This window comes from Alosa sapidissima, chromosome 20 (assembly GCF_018492685.1).
Source record: "Alosa sapidissima isolate fAloSap1 chromosome 20, fAloSap1.pri, whole genome shotgun sequence".
In the NCBI taxonomy this organism is placed as follows: domain Eukaryota; kingdom Metazoa; phylum Chordata; class Actinopteri; order Clupeiformes; family Clupeidae; genus Alosa; species Alosa sapidissima.
In genome coordinates, this window is record NC_055976.1 from 23878555 (window position 1) to 23895907 (window position 17353).

The window sequence follows — 17353 nt, forward strand, 5'->3', positions numbered from 1 at the left end:
GCACAGAAGAGATGGCCAATGATGTAAGTGTACATGTATGTAAAAAGATAGTTTTATTTCAAACCAGTGTCTCATTAATGCTATAAAAATCGTCACATCATCGATTCTAAAACATTAACAAGGCTTTTATAGTTTAATAAAAGAGCTCACATTTGGGGCGTGCCAAAACTCTGACGTGTATTTTAAAGGACAAGGCCCTTACGCACATGCATACTGCATGTGTAATATATAGTACATGTAATGTACATAGCCATAGCCAAGTCAGACACATAGCCAAGACAGAAGTGTGACATACACACTAACAAAGTAAGATGTAAAAAAATCTCCCATCATGTCCGCTTGTGTGAGCAACCACAACAAAATACAAGCTTTTGGCGTCATCAATTCTCTGTCCAGTTTTTTTCCTGCGCTCTGCCTTTAAATTACAGGTCTGTAGCCTAAAAAAACAAGAAGGCATGAATGTTAGTCAGGTCTATCAGCAGCTCACTGCATATTATTATTATTATTATTATTTAACTGTTCACAACTTTTCAAAGTGCAAAGGCTTCAAAGATAGACAACATTGCTGAGAAATGGCTGAGTGAGTACATATACATTCCTGTATGTCGCTGCCTATGTCAGTCCCCATATTGCTGAACTTCACTGGCAATGCCAATCTAAAAGGTTGCTCAATAGAGTAGCGGGTATGCAATGCCAATCTAAAAGGTTGCTCAATAGAGTAGCGGGTATGCAATGCCAATCTAAAAGGTTGCTCAATAGAGTAGCGGGTATGCAATGCTACTCCGGGTTACTCTCCAAAATGCATAACAAAATACCAGTCACACCATTGCCCACAATACATCACTAACACCAGGTCTCCAAGCATTTGAATGTGTAGGGCAATGAATGTGTAATGTGCAATTGAATGTGTAGGGTAATGTTCCCATGACCTGGAAAATATTTATACACTGGAGAAGAATAACAAAAAAATAATGCTAAATGCTTAGACCAAAAGGTTAAACTGACTGTCCCCACCACCCAGCAGGTGTTAATTTGATGATACACAAGACCACTTTTTGAGCAATGTTGCAGGGCACTGTTCCTGAGTATTGTGGTTCTGGCATGTTCCCATTGATATTGGCCAACAATAGTTTCCTTCTTTTAATCAGCAGTAGGCACATTTTCATCTAATCAGAACACATGGAACCGGTTATGTGGTTGCCCAGCAACATTGCTCAAAGAGTTCCCATGCCTCCTCACCTTTAGATGCTTGGGCTGGCTGTTGGTTGCCATTTGCTTGGGCCGTGTGGAGTGGGCTGCAGCTGATGGGCGCTTACCAGCTTTGAGGGTGGTGGTGGTGGGGGGGCGCTGGTTCTCCTTGTGGTCATGCTTGAAAGCCTTGCTGGGGTCGAAACGTGGAGCCTGGCTCGGCCTCAGCTGCTCCAGCTCACGCTTCTGCTTTGAGACCTGGGACCTGAGCTTAGACACCTCCTGCACGCACACACACACACAATTATTCGACATATTTACCTTACTAATTGGTATATTAATTAAATCTATAGCTCTAATCTACATATTTGTTAAACAATATTTTCATGAGTGGCAAAAGTTAAATGATCAAAGGAATCAAGTGTTGATTTTGCATGTATGTAGAGTCAGCAAATGTAAAACTGTCTAAAGATAAATGATAAAGAACTTTTTTCCCCAGTTCCAACACCAATCACAACTCTACTAATGTAGCCACTGAAATGATGGAAGTCTGACCTCTTTAAGGTCAAAGTTCTCCTCCTTGAGTTTGACCACGTGCTTGATCTTCTGCTTCTGGTTCTGATGGCCCATCAGGCGGGCGTAGGCGTCGGCTAACCGGGTGAGCTCCTCCTGTGTGGCCCCCTTCTCGCTCAGGAGCGCACTCCTCTCCGCCGCAAAGTTATCCAGCTGCTCCTGGGCCAGGTAGCACAGATACACCAGTGTCAAGACTGTTCGAGTGTTACAGGCTGAGACGGGGCGGCACGGTCATCTCTGTGTCTAGCCTATCCAGGTTTTACCTGCCAAGACCTTGTTTGTTGATTATTTACTTTCTCTGTGTGAATGAGCGTCCATAGAGTCAAGTCTGTTTTCCGAGTCTTGGGGTCAAGGCAGTACAGCAGGCTTATGGATGGGGGCTATAAAGCAGATAGTATAGTCATCCGTGCAAATTTGCGTACGCCAAAGACTCTTGAAGCCAATTTTTCAACTTTTTCAATTTTTTACCAATTTCATTATTGCTGTTGCCAGATAGTTTACAGCAGGGCTAAGAGTGTGTGAGTGCCATCGTCAGTCTCAGTGAATGTGAAAGTATGGCTTTCCTGGATAAATATCTCATCAGCACATGGTTAGGGTTAACCCTTCAAAGGGAAAACAAGGCCAATAGCAGAGACTCAAAGTGTTTAGACGGTCAAATTAAAGTATGCAGCGATATTTACCTGGAACGGCTGAACTTTAGCAGACAGCTCCTCATACAGGCTTCTCCACTTCTCCATCTCCGCATCATTTGAGCTGAAGAAATTGAGAGAGAAAAAAATAAGTGTGACTAGGATTTCACCATTTTCACTAATCAGTGACTATAGATGGTTACAATTCCAATGGAATACAAAATTCATAATTACATTCCATTTTTTTTTGCAGTCTATTTAACTAAAGCCATTACATATTCAGAGAAAACCTTAAAAACAGATGTTAGGGCTGCTCTCTCACCTCTGTTGGAGGGCTTGTGTGAGCCTGGTCTCCATCTCTTGCCTCTCCTGCTGCAGCTTCTCCATCTGCTCCTCCAGCACCCTCCGGTCCTCCTCCGACTCCTCCAGCCTCTTCTGGAGCTCAGCACAGCCCTCCTCCAGGGACTCCACCATGGCCTCGAGACGACTGGCCTTGCCCAAGCGCCCCTCTGCAGAGTCCCTCCTCCTCTGCTCCAGCCGAGCCCTCTCCTGCCTCTCCTTCTCCAACTCAGCCAGGATGCTTTCTCTCTCTTGCCTGTCGTTCTCCAGTTGTGCTAAAGCAAAACTTTTTTCCTCCCTCTCCTTCTCCAACTGAGCCAGGATGCTGCCTCGCTCCTCCCTCTCCTTCTCCAACTCAGCCAGGATGCTCTCTCTCTCTTGCCTGCCATTCTCCAGTTGTTCTAAAGCACGACTTCTTTCCTCTGTCTCCTTCTCCAGCTGTTTCAGTGCATTACTTCTCTCCTCTTTTAGCTGTTCCAGAGCCTTGCTCCTCTCCTCCTCTAGCTGTTCTAGAGAACTGCTCCTCACCTCCCTCTCCTTTTCTAGTTCCTCGATGATGCGGCCCTTTTCCATCTCTAGCTGTTCCAGGGTGGATTTCCACTCCTCTCTCTCCGTCTCTAGCTGTTCCAGGGCATGACTCCTCTCCTCTCTCTCCTTTTCTAACTGTTCCAGTGCATCGCTCCTCTCCTTCTCAAACTGTTCTAGAGAGCTGATCCTTTCCCTTCTCTCCCTCTCCAGCTCTTCCATGACGTCGTCTCTCTCCTTCTGCAGCTGTTCCAGGGCAGCTTTCCTCTCCTCTCTCTCCTTCTCTAGACTGACAAGTGTGCTACTTCTCTCCCCCCTCTCCTTCTCCAGCAGTTCCAAGGCACAATTCCTTTCTTCCTTTAGCTGTTCCAGCACCTTGCCCCTCTCCTCCTCCACCTGTTCTATGGAACTTCTCTTTTCCTTTCTCTCCTTCTCTAGCTCCTCCAGGATGCCCCTTCTCTCCTCCTCCAGCTGTTCCAGAGCCTTGCTCCTCTCCTCTCTCTCCTTCTGCAGCTCTGCGAGCGCGCTCTGCTGCTGGTCTAGCTCCCCCTGCAGGCCACTGAGGGCACGGCCGTGGGCATCCTGGGCACACTCCAGCTCTTCCTCTTTCTCCGACAGCTGTGTGCGGGCCTCCAGGAGCATTCTAGATTTCGCACAAAAGCATGAAAAACAAAGATATGAAGCTACAGACAAGGAAAGCAAAAGGTAAGTAACCTTGCATCAATACACTCAAAATTGAACAAATGAATGAATGACTGAACTGAATGGATGAATGCACAGAATGAATGGATGGATGAATAAATTAATGAATACACCAAATGGATGAATGTACAGAATGGATGGATGGATGGATGCACAGAATGGATGGATGGATGAGTGTTGGGGTGTCCGTACCGGGCGTACTCCTCCCTGGCCTTCTCCTGCGTCTGCTGCAGGCAGCCCTGCCGCTGCTGCTCCTCCTGGAGCGCCTGGCTGAGCCGCGCCACCTCCTGCTCCAGCGCACGCACACGCTCCTCCGCACCGCTCCGCTGAGCCTCCAGCTGAGACAGACGCTCCTCCGTACCGCTCCGATCAACCTCCGACTGGGACAGCCTAGGCATGGACAAACCCATTTCAAGTTTGGATTCATACACATTATTATTCCAAACAAAGCAAATGGCGTCCATCAGCATCTTCTTCTTTTGTCTCTTGGGAGTGAAGCCCATAAAGTGTCAATCTACATTCAAATCTCATGCTGTCTAGCACCACATAACTAAAACAGGTCAGTCTCCAAAATAACCAAGAGATACTAACCTATCCACTTATCTATTATCACAATGAAAATATCTTGCAGCCAGTCTACATGCAAATGTCACATCCAAATTCCCCATGACCACACAAAATAAAAAACAGGTCTCGCAACACCAAAATAACATTCAACCCCGAACCTCTCCACTTGTCCATTATTGCAGGTCAATAAGTGTAAGTATATATACTCTTTTGATCCCGTGAGGGAGATTTGGTCTCTGCATTTATCCCAATCCGTGAATTAGTGAAACATACTCAGCACAAAGTGAGGTGAAGCACACACTAATCCCGGCGCAGTGAGCTGCCTGCATCAACAGCGGCGCTCGGGGAGCAGTGAGGGGTTAGGTGCCTTGCTCAAGGGCACTTCAGCGTGCCTACTGGTCGGGGTTCGAACCGGCAACCCTCCAGTTACAAGTCCGAAGCGCTAACCAGTAGGCCACGGCTGCCCCCAATCTACATGCAAATCGCTACCTTAGAATAATAAGGTTCTATCTGACATTTTTGTCAAAATGGAGTTACTTACATATTTTTATTCTTTGAAAGTTTCTTAAGTTCAGATGAAGTGTTTTTTAAAGTTCTGTACATATTTGGACTTTATATCAAAAAGAACTTGTTCAATTTACCATGTAACTCTATGGAATTCTAAAACTTTGAAGCTTAATATCTCAGAACTACTCAAAACGCAGATAGAACCTTATTTTTCTAGGGTAGCAAAATCTCTAACGCACATATTGCCTATGACCAGACACACACACAGGCACGCAGCAGACGTGACCTCTGACCTGTGGAGCTGCTCTCTGGCGCGGTCCAGCTCGCTCTGGAGCGCCTGGTTGCAGCCCTGGAGGCTGTGCAGCCGTTCCTCCCCCCGCAGCTCCTGCGCCTCCAGGGTGGAGAGCTCGTCCAGCGCCTCCTCCAGCTCGGCCTCCAGGCGACGTCGCTCCGCCGCCGCCAGGTCCCACTCCCGCTCCAGAGTGGCCTTCAGCGAGCGGCTACGCTCCTGGGCACCACGCGGATGAGAGGCAGAGAGGGACAAACAAGATCAACAAGATCAGCAAGATGGATTCAGATGCAAGTGTGCGAACCAACTTGATATTAGCCTATTATTATGTTTCACCATAGCATCACTTAAACTAGCAGCCATGTCTCGCTGTTTATGGCATGACGGCTGCACATGTGTGTGTGTGTGTGTGTGTGTGTGTGTGTGGAGAAAAGACAGACACAGGCTCTGACACAGGCACAAAAGAACATGGTCATTCTTAAAAGTATCAGCACTAATAAAATTAGGTATTGTGACATTTTTTATTTCAGGGTATTGCAATACTTTTGTAGTACAAGAGCAGCCTTAAGGAGCTTGCACACTGCTCCAACAAACACCAACATTCTAAAGCTGCTATATCTATAGAGTACCGAAGCCATGACGTAGCGTTGCCAAGGCAGCAATTTCACTGGATCTAAACAAATCAATCTAACCATTGAAATCACCATTAGCGGTGGCTTTCTTAATCTATTTCAATAATTTTACAACGTTTCTAAGATGTTAGTATATTTTTTTACACTGTAGGAATCACATACAACATATATTCATACCAACACAATCAAATTCGTGACTACAGAGTTTTATTTTAACATGGGGTTCCTCCGTAAAAGAGATCTGCATGTAACTTCACAGCATGCAGTTCAAATCCTTAAATACACGGACGTATTTTGGCTTTATTTTTTAAGCAAAAAACCTCACTCTTAACAGCTGCCAGTCTTTGAGAAGATGTGAAATATCCACTGGAATTTTTTTTCTTCATATTACACCTGCCAGGGAATCCGTGTTATGTGGGTAAGCTACTGCCTAGCAGGTAAAGCACGTTTAAATGGCTATAGCCTACATTTAAAACAATTTATTAGCTAGAAATGGTGCCACATGTCTACATTCAATGCTATTTAAGCCACTTCGAAAGTTTGTTTAGATCCAGTGATTCTGCAATCATGGAAAGAAACGCTACGTCAGACTTCGGTACTCTATTGGAAATGCAGTTGGTAGTCTTTAGAATGTTCATAAAACCACCTGCCAGTCCACACTGTGGCATCTCCATCCAACAAATGCCAACAAACACAGACGGCCGGCCCACACTGACCCAACTGTTGGTGTTTGTTGGAGCAGTGTGCAAGCTCCTTAAGGCTGAATACCTAATTTTATTAGTACCGATACTTTTAAGAATGACCACCTTCTTTTGTGCCTGTCAGAGCCTGTGTCTGTCTTTGTCTGGATTGATAACAGGGGGACAGAGGCCAATCCAGGGTTCCAACTCTAAGTCAAATGTAAAATTCCATGAACTATGGGAACCTTGTCAATAGCCGCATTTAGATGGAAGTTTTTTTTCTCAATCAGATTTAAATGAATCTGATTAAAGATGTCAACCGAACTGTTTACATGAATGCTAAATAAATCGATTGCTGTTAAATCTGTGTTTACATGGAACAAGCATTTAATCATTTGGAAGCTCATTGTTGTATTGCTGCCATGGAAACTCATTTGTTTACGACACTGCATTATTACCACATAGGGAACACCTGCACAGAAACAAGAAATGTACTCCAACAATTGCAGTACCTGTTTACATGAGTGGATTTTTCAATCGATTGGATAATCAGAGCGGAGTACTCTACCTCTCTTGATCCGATTGAAAATCTAACCAGATTGGACTGAATCCAATTGGTTGACATGTTTACATAAGGCATTTTTATTCCGATTGAGCCATTACTCCGTTTGTAATCAGATTAAACATGTCCATGTAAACGGGGGCCAATGAGAGGATTAGAAGTGAGGCGATGGCCTCTCTCCTCCACTCTACCTGTTCCTCTCCCAGCTGGGTGGCCAGAGTGCTGTGGCTCTCCTTCAGCTCCTCCAACTCCCTCTGCTCTGCTCGTCTGCTCTCCTCCAGGGTGCTGATCTCCGTTTTCAGCTCCTGTACGCGCCGCAGGCCCTCCTCCTGGGTCCTAGCTGTACAGAGACATCACGAGCACAAACAATAAGATCTAACACTGCACAAACAAAAAACAATTGCATTTGGCATCCTGGTAACCAAACTACAGTAGAAGGTGTTTAGTAAAGGTGGCTGATATTTAACACACACTTTTAACCAAAGCAATGGCTAACCGGGGTGGTGGTAGTGTGGTTAAGGAGCTGGGCTAGCGTGCAGTAGCCTGAAAGTTGACGGTTCAATTCCCGGCTTCCACCGTTGTGCCCTTGAGCAAGGCACTTAACCCCAAGTTGCTCCGGGGACAATGTGATCCCTTGTAATATAGCTGACTTATGTAAGTCACTTTGGTCAAGAAGTGTCTGCTAAATGTAATGTAATGTAATGTAGCCCACGACCCCCGGCCAACAGATTGAGGGGCGACAACTCTACCCCTGCTCCACAACGGCCTCAGTTTGTGAAATGCAGCGACGGGCACGAGCCCCTGGTGCCCCAGCTGAGCTCACCTCTCTCGTCCTCCAGCACCAGGCACCGCTCTCCGAGGTGAGCCACGCGCTGGTCCAGCTCCTCCTCCGTGCGCCGCAGCACCACCCTGAGCCGAGCCAGTTCCTGCTCCTGCTGCCGCACGGCGTGCTGGGAGGACTGCAGCTCGTCGCTGCCGTTCTCCTTCTGCTGCTCTAGCCGCTCCAAGGCCTTCTGGGAGGCCTTCAGCTTGCTGCGCAAGTCCTTTGCAAAGAGAAATCGTTCAAATGTAAGAAATTCGATAGACCTGACCAATTTCGCTTGAAAGAATGGACACCTACAGTATATGTACAGCTATTACACGGCTCTTCACAATGCAAGTAGAATGCTCCATTGAATTGAATGGGATTTCCCAAAGTCCTAGCGGTCATTATTTCTGATTATTACACGGCTCTTCAGAGTGCTGAAGAATGCTCCATTCACTTGAATGGGCCTTCCCAATGTTCGGTGGTCTGCTAATTCTCAATAACAGACTGTTGCTAAGTATAACAGACCGCTGTCAAGGAAAATGGGCTTTCAGGGTATATTCAGAAATTCTTAAGTTGAATTTAATACCTTTTAATACCTTTTTTTAATACCTTCACAATATTGTTTAATACCAACACGACTTCGAGCTGCAACTAGCGGCAACCTTTCGAAATTATAAAGTAACAGATTACTGTCATTTTTGTTACTTAACTTTCTGAGTAAGAAAGTGTAGCAATGCTTACTATTCAAATCAAGTATCTATTATTACAGTTACTGGATACTTTGTTCCTTTTTTGCTTCAATAAAAACACTGGCCTATACACATTATTTGTTATTTAATCCTAACCCAAGATAAAAAAGTTATTTCATTGTTACTGTATGTGTAGGAAGAGCACACACCACTTCACCAGCACTACACTCTTTCTTTCACTATCATTCTATCTCAATCAAGACACAATGACAAATGAAAATCAGAAAAGGTATACTGGACTTTCTTCTAAAAAGGCCCACGACCATACGCAGTACACACACACACACACACCCTTGCTGTCTCATATAATTTACCAGTCAAGGTATCACATTCAAAAATAGGCCGTCACATTTTACAAAAATACTAATTATTAATTGGGTGCTGCTGGAGAATGTGGGCCCCATGTGATAAAATATTTTTGGGCCTGCATGCTCCCTGTGACGAAAAATTTGAAAAATAACCCCTTAAATGGTGACTTCTGGGGAATTTTGTGGAAACTAATTGACAAATTGACTTAAAATATATTATATTATATTATAATATATTGATAGCATATTACTATACAGCCTATACAAACCTACACAGGTTATTATATTCAACTAATTTTAAGCAATCTATTGGGACTTTGATCTCATCACATACTACATGAAAAAGTTGTTTGTAATCAGTTAAATACCTTCCTCAACGAAAACAGTATCCTTGAAAAATTCCAATCAGGTTTTAGATCAAATCACAGCACAGAAACGGCTCTAGTAAAAATAGTCAATGATCTCAGACTAGCTACCGACTCAAACAAAGTCTCAATCCTTATTCTTCTGGATTTGAGTGCGGCATTTGACACCATTGATCATAGCATCCTAATTCACCGCCTTGCGAAGTGGGTGGGTCTCTCTGATAATGCTCTAAACTGGTTTCAAACCTACATTACTGGCAGAGATTTTTATATCAGTCTAGGAGATCATGTATCTGAAAAACATGACTTGCCTTTTGGTGTGGCCCAGGGGAGCTGCCTTGGTCCCCTGCTATTTTCTCTATATATGCTTCCATTGGGAAACGTCATAAGTCAACATAATGTAAACTTCCACAGCTACGCAGATGATACCCAATTGTATCTTTCTGTGGAGCCAACTAACCCAGATGGCCTTTGCTCCCTCACTGCATGCCTAACCTCCATTAATCAGTGGATGAGCAAAAACTTTTTGAAACTAAATGATGACAAAACAGAGGTACTTCTGGTTGGACCAAAACTAAAGCGAGATATTATTCTTAGTAATCTGGGGAACTTGGCACACCAGGTCAAACCAAAAGTAACAAGCCTCGGTGTCATCTTAGATGCAGAGTTAAGTTTTAAGCCCCATATCAGTAAAGTTACTCAGACAGCCTATTTCCACTTGAGAAACATTGCCAAAGTGCGGCCCTTTTTAACTCAACAAGATGCAGAAAAACTAATTCACGCCTTTATCACTAGCAGGTTAGACTACTGCAATGCACTTTTCACTGGTCTTCCCAAAAAACATCTAAAGAAATTGGCACTCATACAGAACTCTGCGGCTAGACTTTTAACTAAGACTAAGAAGAGAGAACACATCACCCCTGTGTTGGCTGAACTGCACTGGCTCCCTATTTCCTATAGAATTGATTTTAAGGTTATGTTAATTACTTACAAAGCTCTGAATGGCATAGCACCTTCATATATCTCTGAGCTTTTAATATCTTATCAACCACAAAGGAAACTTAGATCATCCAATTCTAATCTTTTAATCGTACCCAAAGTGCTCCACAAACAAAGTGGAGAAGCTGCGTTTATCCATTATGCCCCCAAACTATGGAACACCCTGCCTCTGTACATCAAGCAGGCGAGTTCAGTAAATATTTTTAAAAAAGATCTGAAAACATACCTGTACAGGAAAGCTTTTAGTTAACTCATCTTATCCTGTAGACTACATTTTCAGATTATTCTACATCTGCTACTATTGGAGGGCGCAGCCAGCCAGAAGCAGATGGGCTCCCCCTATTAAGTCAGGTTCTGCTCAAGGTTTCTTCCTGGAATATGGGAGTTTTTCCTTGCCACAGTTGCCATATGGCGTGCTTGTGGGGGGTAAGAGGGTTAAGGCTGCCAGTCTTAGGACGTAATTTTCTATATTTTTGATATGTTGCTGAGTATATCATAAACAGCAAAGAAAAGTGATTGATAATGACTGACTGACTATTATTGTGTTACATGCTTCAAATGTAAAGCACTTTGAGCTGCATTCTGTGTATGAAAGGTGCTATACAAATAAAGCTTTATTATTATTATTATTATTATTACTACATCAAGGGAGTAACCCTATAGCTCCTGAGCAAGCTTTGAATAATGTAAAGGTAACACCTGTTAAACTAACTTTAACATGACATTTACTGAGGGTAGAAAATGTTAAATCTTATAGCCTAAACCTCATCTTATAGCCTAAACAAAGCAACACTGGCAGGCCTATATTTAACCTCTATTCTGTAGTCAGGCCTACATTATGTTAATGTAAGGCCTTCTGCCTTTATGGGGATTTTTAATTTGAAAATGGGTTATTGTGATACTGTATGTATGTAGGCCTAGTTTAGGCTATGTCTGCTGCTCTTACAGCCGGTCATTGAAAACTCGATGGCGCAAATGATTACGGTACTTTTTTGGATGACAATGACAGCTGGTAGCGTAGACATACTGATAGCTTCAATGACGCATATTTATGTGGAGACAGTAGCCCTACGTGGCCGATGAGCCAGGCAGTCGACTCTACGGCTCTGGTAGACTCCATATGTGACCTGACGGCATTCACTCCCTTTATTACCCGGCATTTATTGTCTTTTTACAGGCGTGGTAATAAGCCTCTTGGCTGTTGCCAACTAGCCTAAGCCAGTCTTTGAATCTCGAGTCCTCTAACCAAATGTCCGAAAAAATAAAATTTCCCATGACATCGTCAATGGTAGCAAACTTTTGGCAACAAGTTTAGGCAGTAAGCCAGCCTTATATCCATTTTGAGCATAGAGTTTGAGGGGGCGCTAAAAGTTTTTACGCACACTGACATGTCGCTCAGGTCCTACTCGCACATATAATTAATATAATATAAATAAATTCACGCGACTTTTAGGAGATAGGCCTGCACTTAACACAAATGGAAAACATCATAGTTAGTGACGTTTATTACTTTTTAATACTTTTAAATGGCCTTAAATTTGGCTAATTTCATTTACTACCTTTTAATACTTTTCACAACCCTGCGGACACCCTGGCTTTGTGCTTCTAATTTACGTCTTTCATATTACTGCGCAAGGACTGGAACTTCATTCAAAAGTGAAAGTAGATGCAAAGATCCGCTTTAACCCTCTCTGGTAGACGGTTGATCAGCTGTGTTCTAAAGAATCTTTGATTCAAGTTCAGCGTGTGCTGTTGCGAACTATTTGTTTCTCACCAAAAGCCACGACGAAACGGTAACAAATAGGCTATAGCCTAGGCTATGTAGGCTAAAGAGTCACATTGTGGGGAGTTGTGATTGTTTCGTTTTGGCAAGTAGCCGTGTAATAAGCGGGATAATGTATAGAACGCCGGTCATTATTAGGAAAATAAGACCCTTCAGGGCGGAACAAGACCCCTCCGCTGCGAGTCAGGGTCCGGTTCGCCCCGTCGGGACTTATTTTTTCAATAATGACCGGCGTTCTATACATTATCCCTTACTTAAAGGTTAGTCTTATACCTAACTATATTTAGAAGGCTTTTTCAGAGGGGTTTGTGGACATAATTCCTAGCCTGATTTATATGGCATTTTATATTTGTAAAAACATGGTGAAATTATTTTTTTTTTAGTCTATTAGCAGTATTTTCTGGTTTACTGAAAAACTAAAAGAAATAACCATAATTCCTCTGTAAGACTTTTCATCTAATATGTCAACACAATGGAAAAAATAATTTTAAACCTGTCTTTATCCAATGTTCAGATTTCGTTTTTTTAAGTTTATGCTAATCAGCGCATATTTAATTACATAATGCCTAAGTTGTATATTTACACATTAAATTACAGGAAACTTGTATTGCATTTTTTATGTTAATGTAAGTAATCAACTGTGGAAGTTCCATAGTGATATCTGCTAGTTACACCCTATTCACCTGTAGTGTCTCACCTTAATATTTCATCACTCCAGAGGAAAACTCCACAACTGAATGGTGTGGTATATTACCATATACTAACTAGACAGACTCTACTATTACTACTACTTCTACACCTACAAAACCAGTACCAGAATGTCCTCATTGGCGGTATCCAGGTATTCCTGAAGAACCTTGATCTCCTCCCTCAGTTCCTGAATCACACCTATCAAGAAGAAGAAAAAAAAATATAGATACCTACAGCACAAATTGATCTGAATAAACAAAGTGAAAACTTGATATTAGTTACCATGAAGTTTGTCCATCTCTGTTTCAAGCTCTTCGTTATGTGACTTCGTCTCCTTGTGAAGGTCCTCTGAAGATGAGACAAACAACATATGTAAAGATTTAGTGTCTATTAATAGAGTACCGAAGTGTGACGCTCCGTTGCCATGACTGCAGTGTCATTGGATCTAAACAAACTTTCCAAGTGGCATCGAGAGCATTGCATATAGACATGTGGCAACGTTTCTACCTCATACATTGTTTTTAAATGTAGGCTATAGCCGTTTAAATGTGTTGTACATTCTAGGCAGCCGCTTAGCCACATTACACGGATTCCCTGTCAGGTGTAAAAGTAAGAAACAAAATCCGAGCGGATATTTCACACCTTATGAAATGCTGACAGCTGTTCGAGTGAGTGGCGTTTTTGCCTCCAAAATAAAGGCAAGACACGTACTGTACGTGAATTTAAGGATTTTAACCGCATGCTGTTAAGTTACATGCAGGTCTCTTCTACGAAGGAAAACCATGCTAAAATAAAACTCTGTAGTCTCAAATTTGATCGTGCCAGTATGAATATATGTTGTAGTATGTGATTCCTAGTGTAAAAAAAATATACTAACATCTTGGAAATGTTGTAAAATTATTTAAATAGATTAATAAAGCCACCGCTATGGCCACTACCAAAAATTGTGTACTTAATTCTAAAGCTTTATCAACCGTCTCTGCCACTACTATGGTTAGGTTGATTGTTTAGATCCAGTGAAATTGCTGCCTTGAAAACGCTACATCATGGCTACTCTATTCAGTATTTCACAACCTCGTTCCTATTCTAAACAAACTCACCCAGGTCGTCATTTCTCTCCTTGAGGGCAGCGAGTGTGGCCCTGGAAGCTGAGAGATCTGCCTCTAAAATCTTGACTTTGCCTTCCAGACTTATTTGAAGGAAACTCAGTTCCTGGTGATAATAAATAAGCACAAGAATAAATCAATAACCAAGTCTTGTTATGCATGTCCATGACATTATGCATTGTGGGAAACTTCTGGGAACTCTGTTGGAAACTTTGTTTCCAACCCCTTGACAGTAAGCGCTTTCAGATATAACCTCCGGAGTACATGCGGAGGTTTGTCAAACGGAGGTCCTACCCTTCGGATGATTCAGATATGATGCTAACCTGCGGACCTAATACTGACTTTATACGGACGTATGTGTGAACGACATACACGCACATTACAGAATCTCCGTGTGGTTGTCGAGTGAGGGGTGGGGGCTTGTAGAGTTCACAAGATGCGAGATATGACGCAGAATATATGCGGCCGCTGCCTGTCACAGCTGCTTTTTGTTTACAACGTGTAGCCTATGCATTATGTAGGCTAAAGAAGACAAATCTATTGTGCGTAAGCTAATACTTGAAGTAGGCTAGTCAAGTAAGCAAACAGTATTTGTATGTGTGCTCCGAATAAACACATTTATCTGTTTTCAACGTTATGTACCAGAATTACTTGGCTATAGAACCCCACATCTGGTTGTATCATGTAGTCACAGTAGTATCATGACAGTTTAAGAAGAAAGCAGTTTTACCTTATCTTTGGCATCTAGTTTATTCCTTGCTTCCATCAGTTCCATACTGAGAGCGTTGATCTTTTTCTTTGATGTGTCAGCTGAAAACTGGAGGATTCAGAAGTATATATATGGAACATATAAAAAAAAGCATATATACAAAAAAAAAAAAAAAAAAAAAAAAAAAAAAAAACACTTTACACCAAATACCAGATCTTTCAGTACAACAACAGTCTGTAGAATGTAAACAGTTGAAATAATTCTGTCATAACATTTCAATAGAAGTAATGCACATATTGTTATCACTCTGTGTGTGCCACGGAAGAAATACTCATGACCTTGGTGGTAGTAGTAGCCTTCTTCTGGCCCTACTGACCAACAGGTAAATTAAGTTAACATGCTGACATTAGAGTGCCACAGCCAAATGACCATGTGTAGCCCTGACCTTGTTCTTCAGGAATTCGTTGGTCTTCTTCAGCTCTCCTTGCTGCCTCTCCAGTGAGGCCACGTTGGCGGCCAGGCCCGTTTTCTCTCTGGTGGCCACCAGCAGTTTGGCCTCCAGCTTCTTCACCTCTTCCTCCAGGGCATGCAGTTGGCGGTCCTGCTCCCCTTTCTGCTGCACCAGAGACCGGATCTGCAGAGAGCAGCAAGAGCCATGTTGGAGCGATGCTTGGCTATGGTTATAGTATTTTGCAGATGTTTTTTGTCCAAAGCGACTTAGAGCATATGAACAGTACTTTCATGTACTTTCTGGTTCAACATTTAAACTTAACTGTGGTGCGCTGATAAAGTGCAGTTTTAGACTAAAAGAGAACTTCAGCAAAAAAATAAATAAATAAATAAATAAATAAAAAAATCACCATTGAAAAAAATAAAAAGATTTTACACTAGGATAAGACTAAAATCCAAGTATGGAAAAACAACTTCATTGTGTGTTGTATACTGTAGCTTGTATGATCAGCTATAGAGTTTTAGATAGATAGATAGATACTTTATTGATCCCCAAGGGGAAATTCAAGTTGACATTTTTGAGTTTTGAAAAAAGCGTCATAATATTTGTCTAAGGTGTGGTCCAGACAACCCAGCTCGGGTATTTTGAAATGCATAATCTAGAATAAGCCAATCTCACCCTTTGTGAAAACCGCTTTATAACAGCAAGCCTTCTCCATATCGACTGATGAACTTGTGACTTATGTGCAGCTGTGTGACTTATATGAACTTGTGACTTATGTTGTTCAGTTTGGCAAAAGACTTACCTCTTTCTCCAGTAGTTTCTGTTGCTTCATATGTATGGACATACCAGCCTTTTCTTTCTTGGCGCTTGCTGCCTCAGACTGCAAGACAAATTAAAACCTCAGACTGCTGTTGTTTTTTTTATGGAGCTGCTACAATCACATTAGTATTCCCTTACCAAACCGTCGACAGACATTGTTCGACGAATTGGGGAGGCAGGAACATCCATCCTCGGTGACTGTAGTGCAGCGGCAGCGTCAGCTATTTGGAAGATGAAAGAGACAGGTATCATTTACCAGGTCCATTATGAAGCAACATCAAATGCTGCTCAAAATGTAGCTGTACAAAAGTAACAGCAGATTCTGGATGAAATCCAACAGGATGTGACAAGTCTTGGAACTCACGTTTGACGGGCTTGAAGCGTTCTGCTTTCTGGAATGAAACAGCACCCGCCTTGGCTCCACCAGTCTTCACGTCGTATGTGCCCGGAGCAGGGGCGCAACCTAAAATAAATGTACATTGGTCATATTTATGCAAGCGCAATAGGTTTTCCAGAAAAAAAGTCATTCTTATGCTGCTTGATACAAGGTTGCAACGTTGACCAACTAGCTAAGGTCACGTTACCGAACCACTCCTTTTTAGCTCTTGCTAACGTTATTGCTAACGCTAACTACTCGTCTAAGTTTGACAGATTGGTTGTTACTCATGTGCAACTTCTGTTAGGTTAGATAGCTGAACATTCTCGTTACTATCGTCTTGTTTGTTTGCTAATTCCTTCTAAGAAAGCTAACGTTAACGACAGGATAGCTAACGTTAGTATCTTCTTGGATATGTAAATAGTTAACGTTACACTTACCAATTTCATCATTAAATCGTTTCACAGGTGCCCGTGAAAAAGACATGGCTTCGGCAATGCTACTTCTGCTGCCTTTGTGAGTTCTAAACCACAACAAATGTCCCGCAGCTCACCGTGTTGCATTCAAAACCTTTCATTAACGAGTTGTCTACCTCGCTGACGCAGTCGAAAACAGACAGGCAGCTCCACCCGCTGAAATTTTAAAACTGGAGTCTCGTCCAATCAGAGTGACGAATGAAAGAAAACCACGTCCTAGCCAATCATCGGGAAGATGGTCAGACACAATGCGTTCCAAAGTAAATACATAAGTATATATACTTTTTTTTTTTGCATGCAGGTCTTCTGTAACTTTTATTTCATCCACAAATAACTTATAGGTCTAGCTGGCTACATTTGAACTGAGAATAGATCTAATTATAGTTTATGTAACAAATACAGTTGGTTATGTTGTCAAAAATAAGATACAGGTCAAATTTGAGATTTGAAAATAAACTATGGATTAAAAATACCTGTGCCGAAGAAAACTGCTCCATCCTGCTTCAGTGACTACCGCC

General features: G+C 42.4%; 1 protein-coding gene across 4 annotated transcripts; it reads right to left on the minus strand.

The window, feature by feature from the left end:
• Nucleotides 1–404: 404 nt before the first annotated feature.
• On the minus strand, nt 405–16978 carry hmmr (hyaluronan-mediated motility receptor (RHAMM)). Of its 4 annotated transcripts, none has more exons than XM_042074146.1 (19): nt 16800–16978; nt 16348–16446; nt 16122–16204; nt 15967–16044; nt 15156–15344; nt 14732–14818; nt 13996–14107; nt 13178–13243; nt 13020–13093; nt 8017–8236; nt 7385–7533; nt 5324–5538; nt 4149–4346; nt 3375–3897; nt 2713–3332; nt 2442–2514; nt 1744–1920; nt 1240–1470; nt 405–437 (listed from the first exon to the last, which is right to left on the minus strand). In XM_042074146.1, exons 1-19 carry the CDS (start codon nt 16843–16845, stop codon nt 423–425), a joined length of 3255 nt encoding a protein of 1084 aa, XP_041930080.1. In that variant the 5' UTR covers nt 16846–16978; the 3' UTR covers nt 405–422. The 4 variants fall into 4 exon arrangements, with proteins under 4 accessions (XP_041930080.1, XP_041930081.1, XP_041930082.1 ...); XM_042074147.1 differs by having other exon boundaries at nt 2713–3057; nt 3100–3897; XM_042074148.1 differs by having other exon boundaries at nt 1317–1470; nt 2713–3897.
• Nucleotides 16979–17353: the final 375 nt, after the last annotated feature.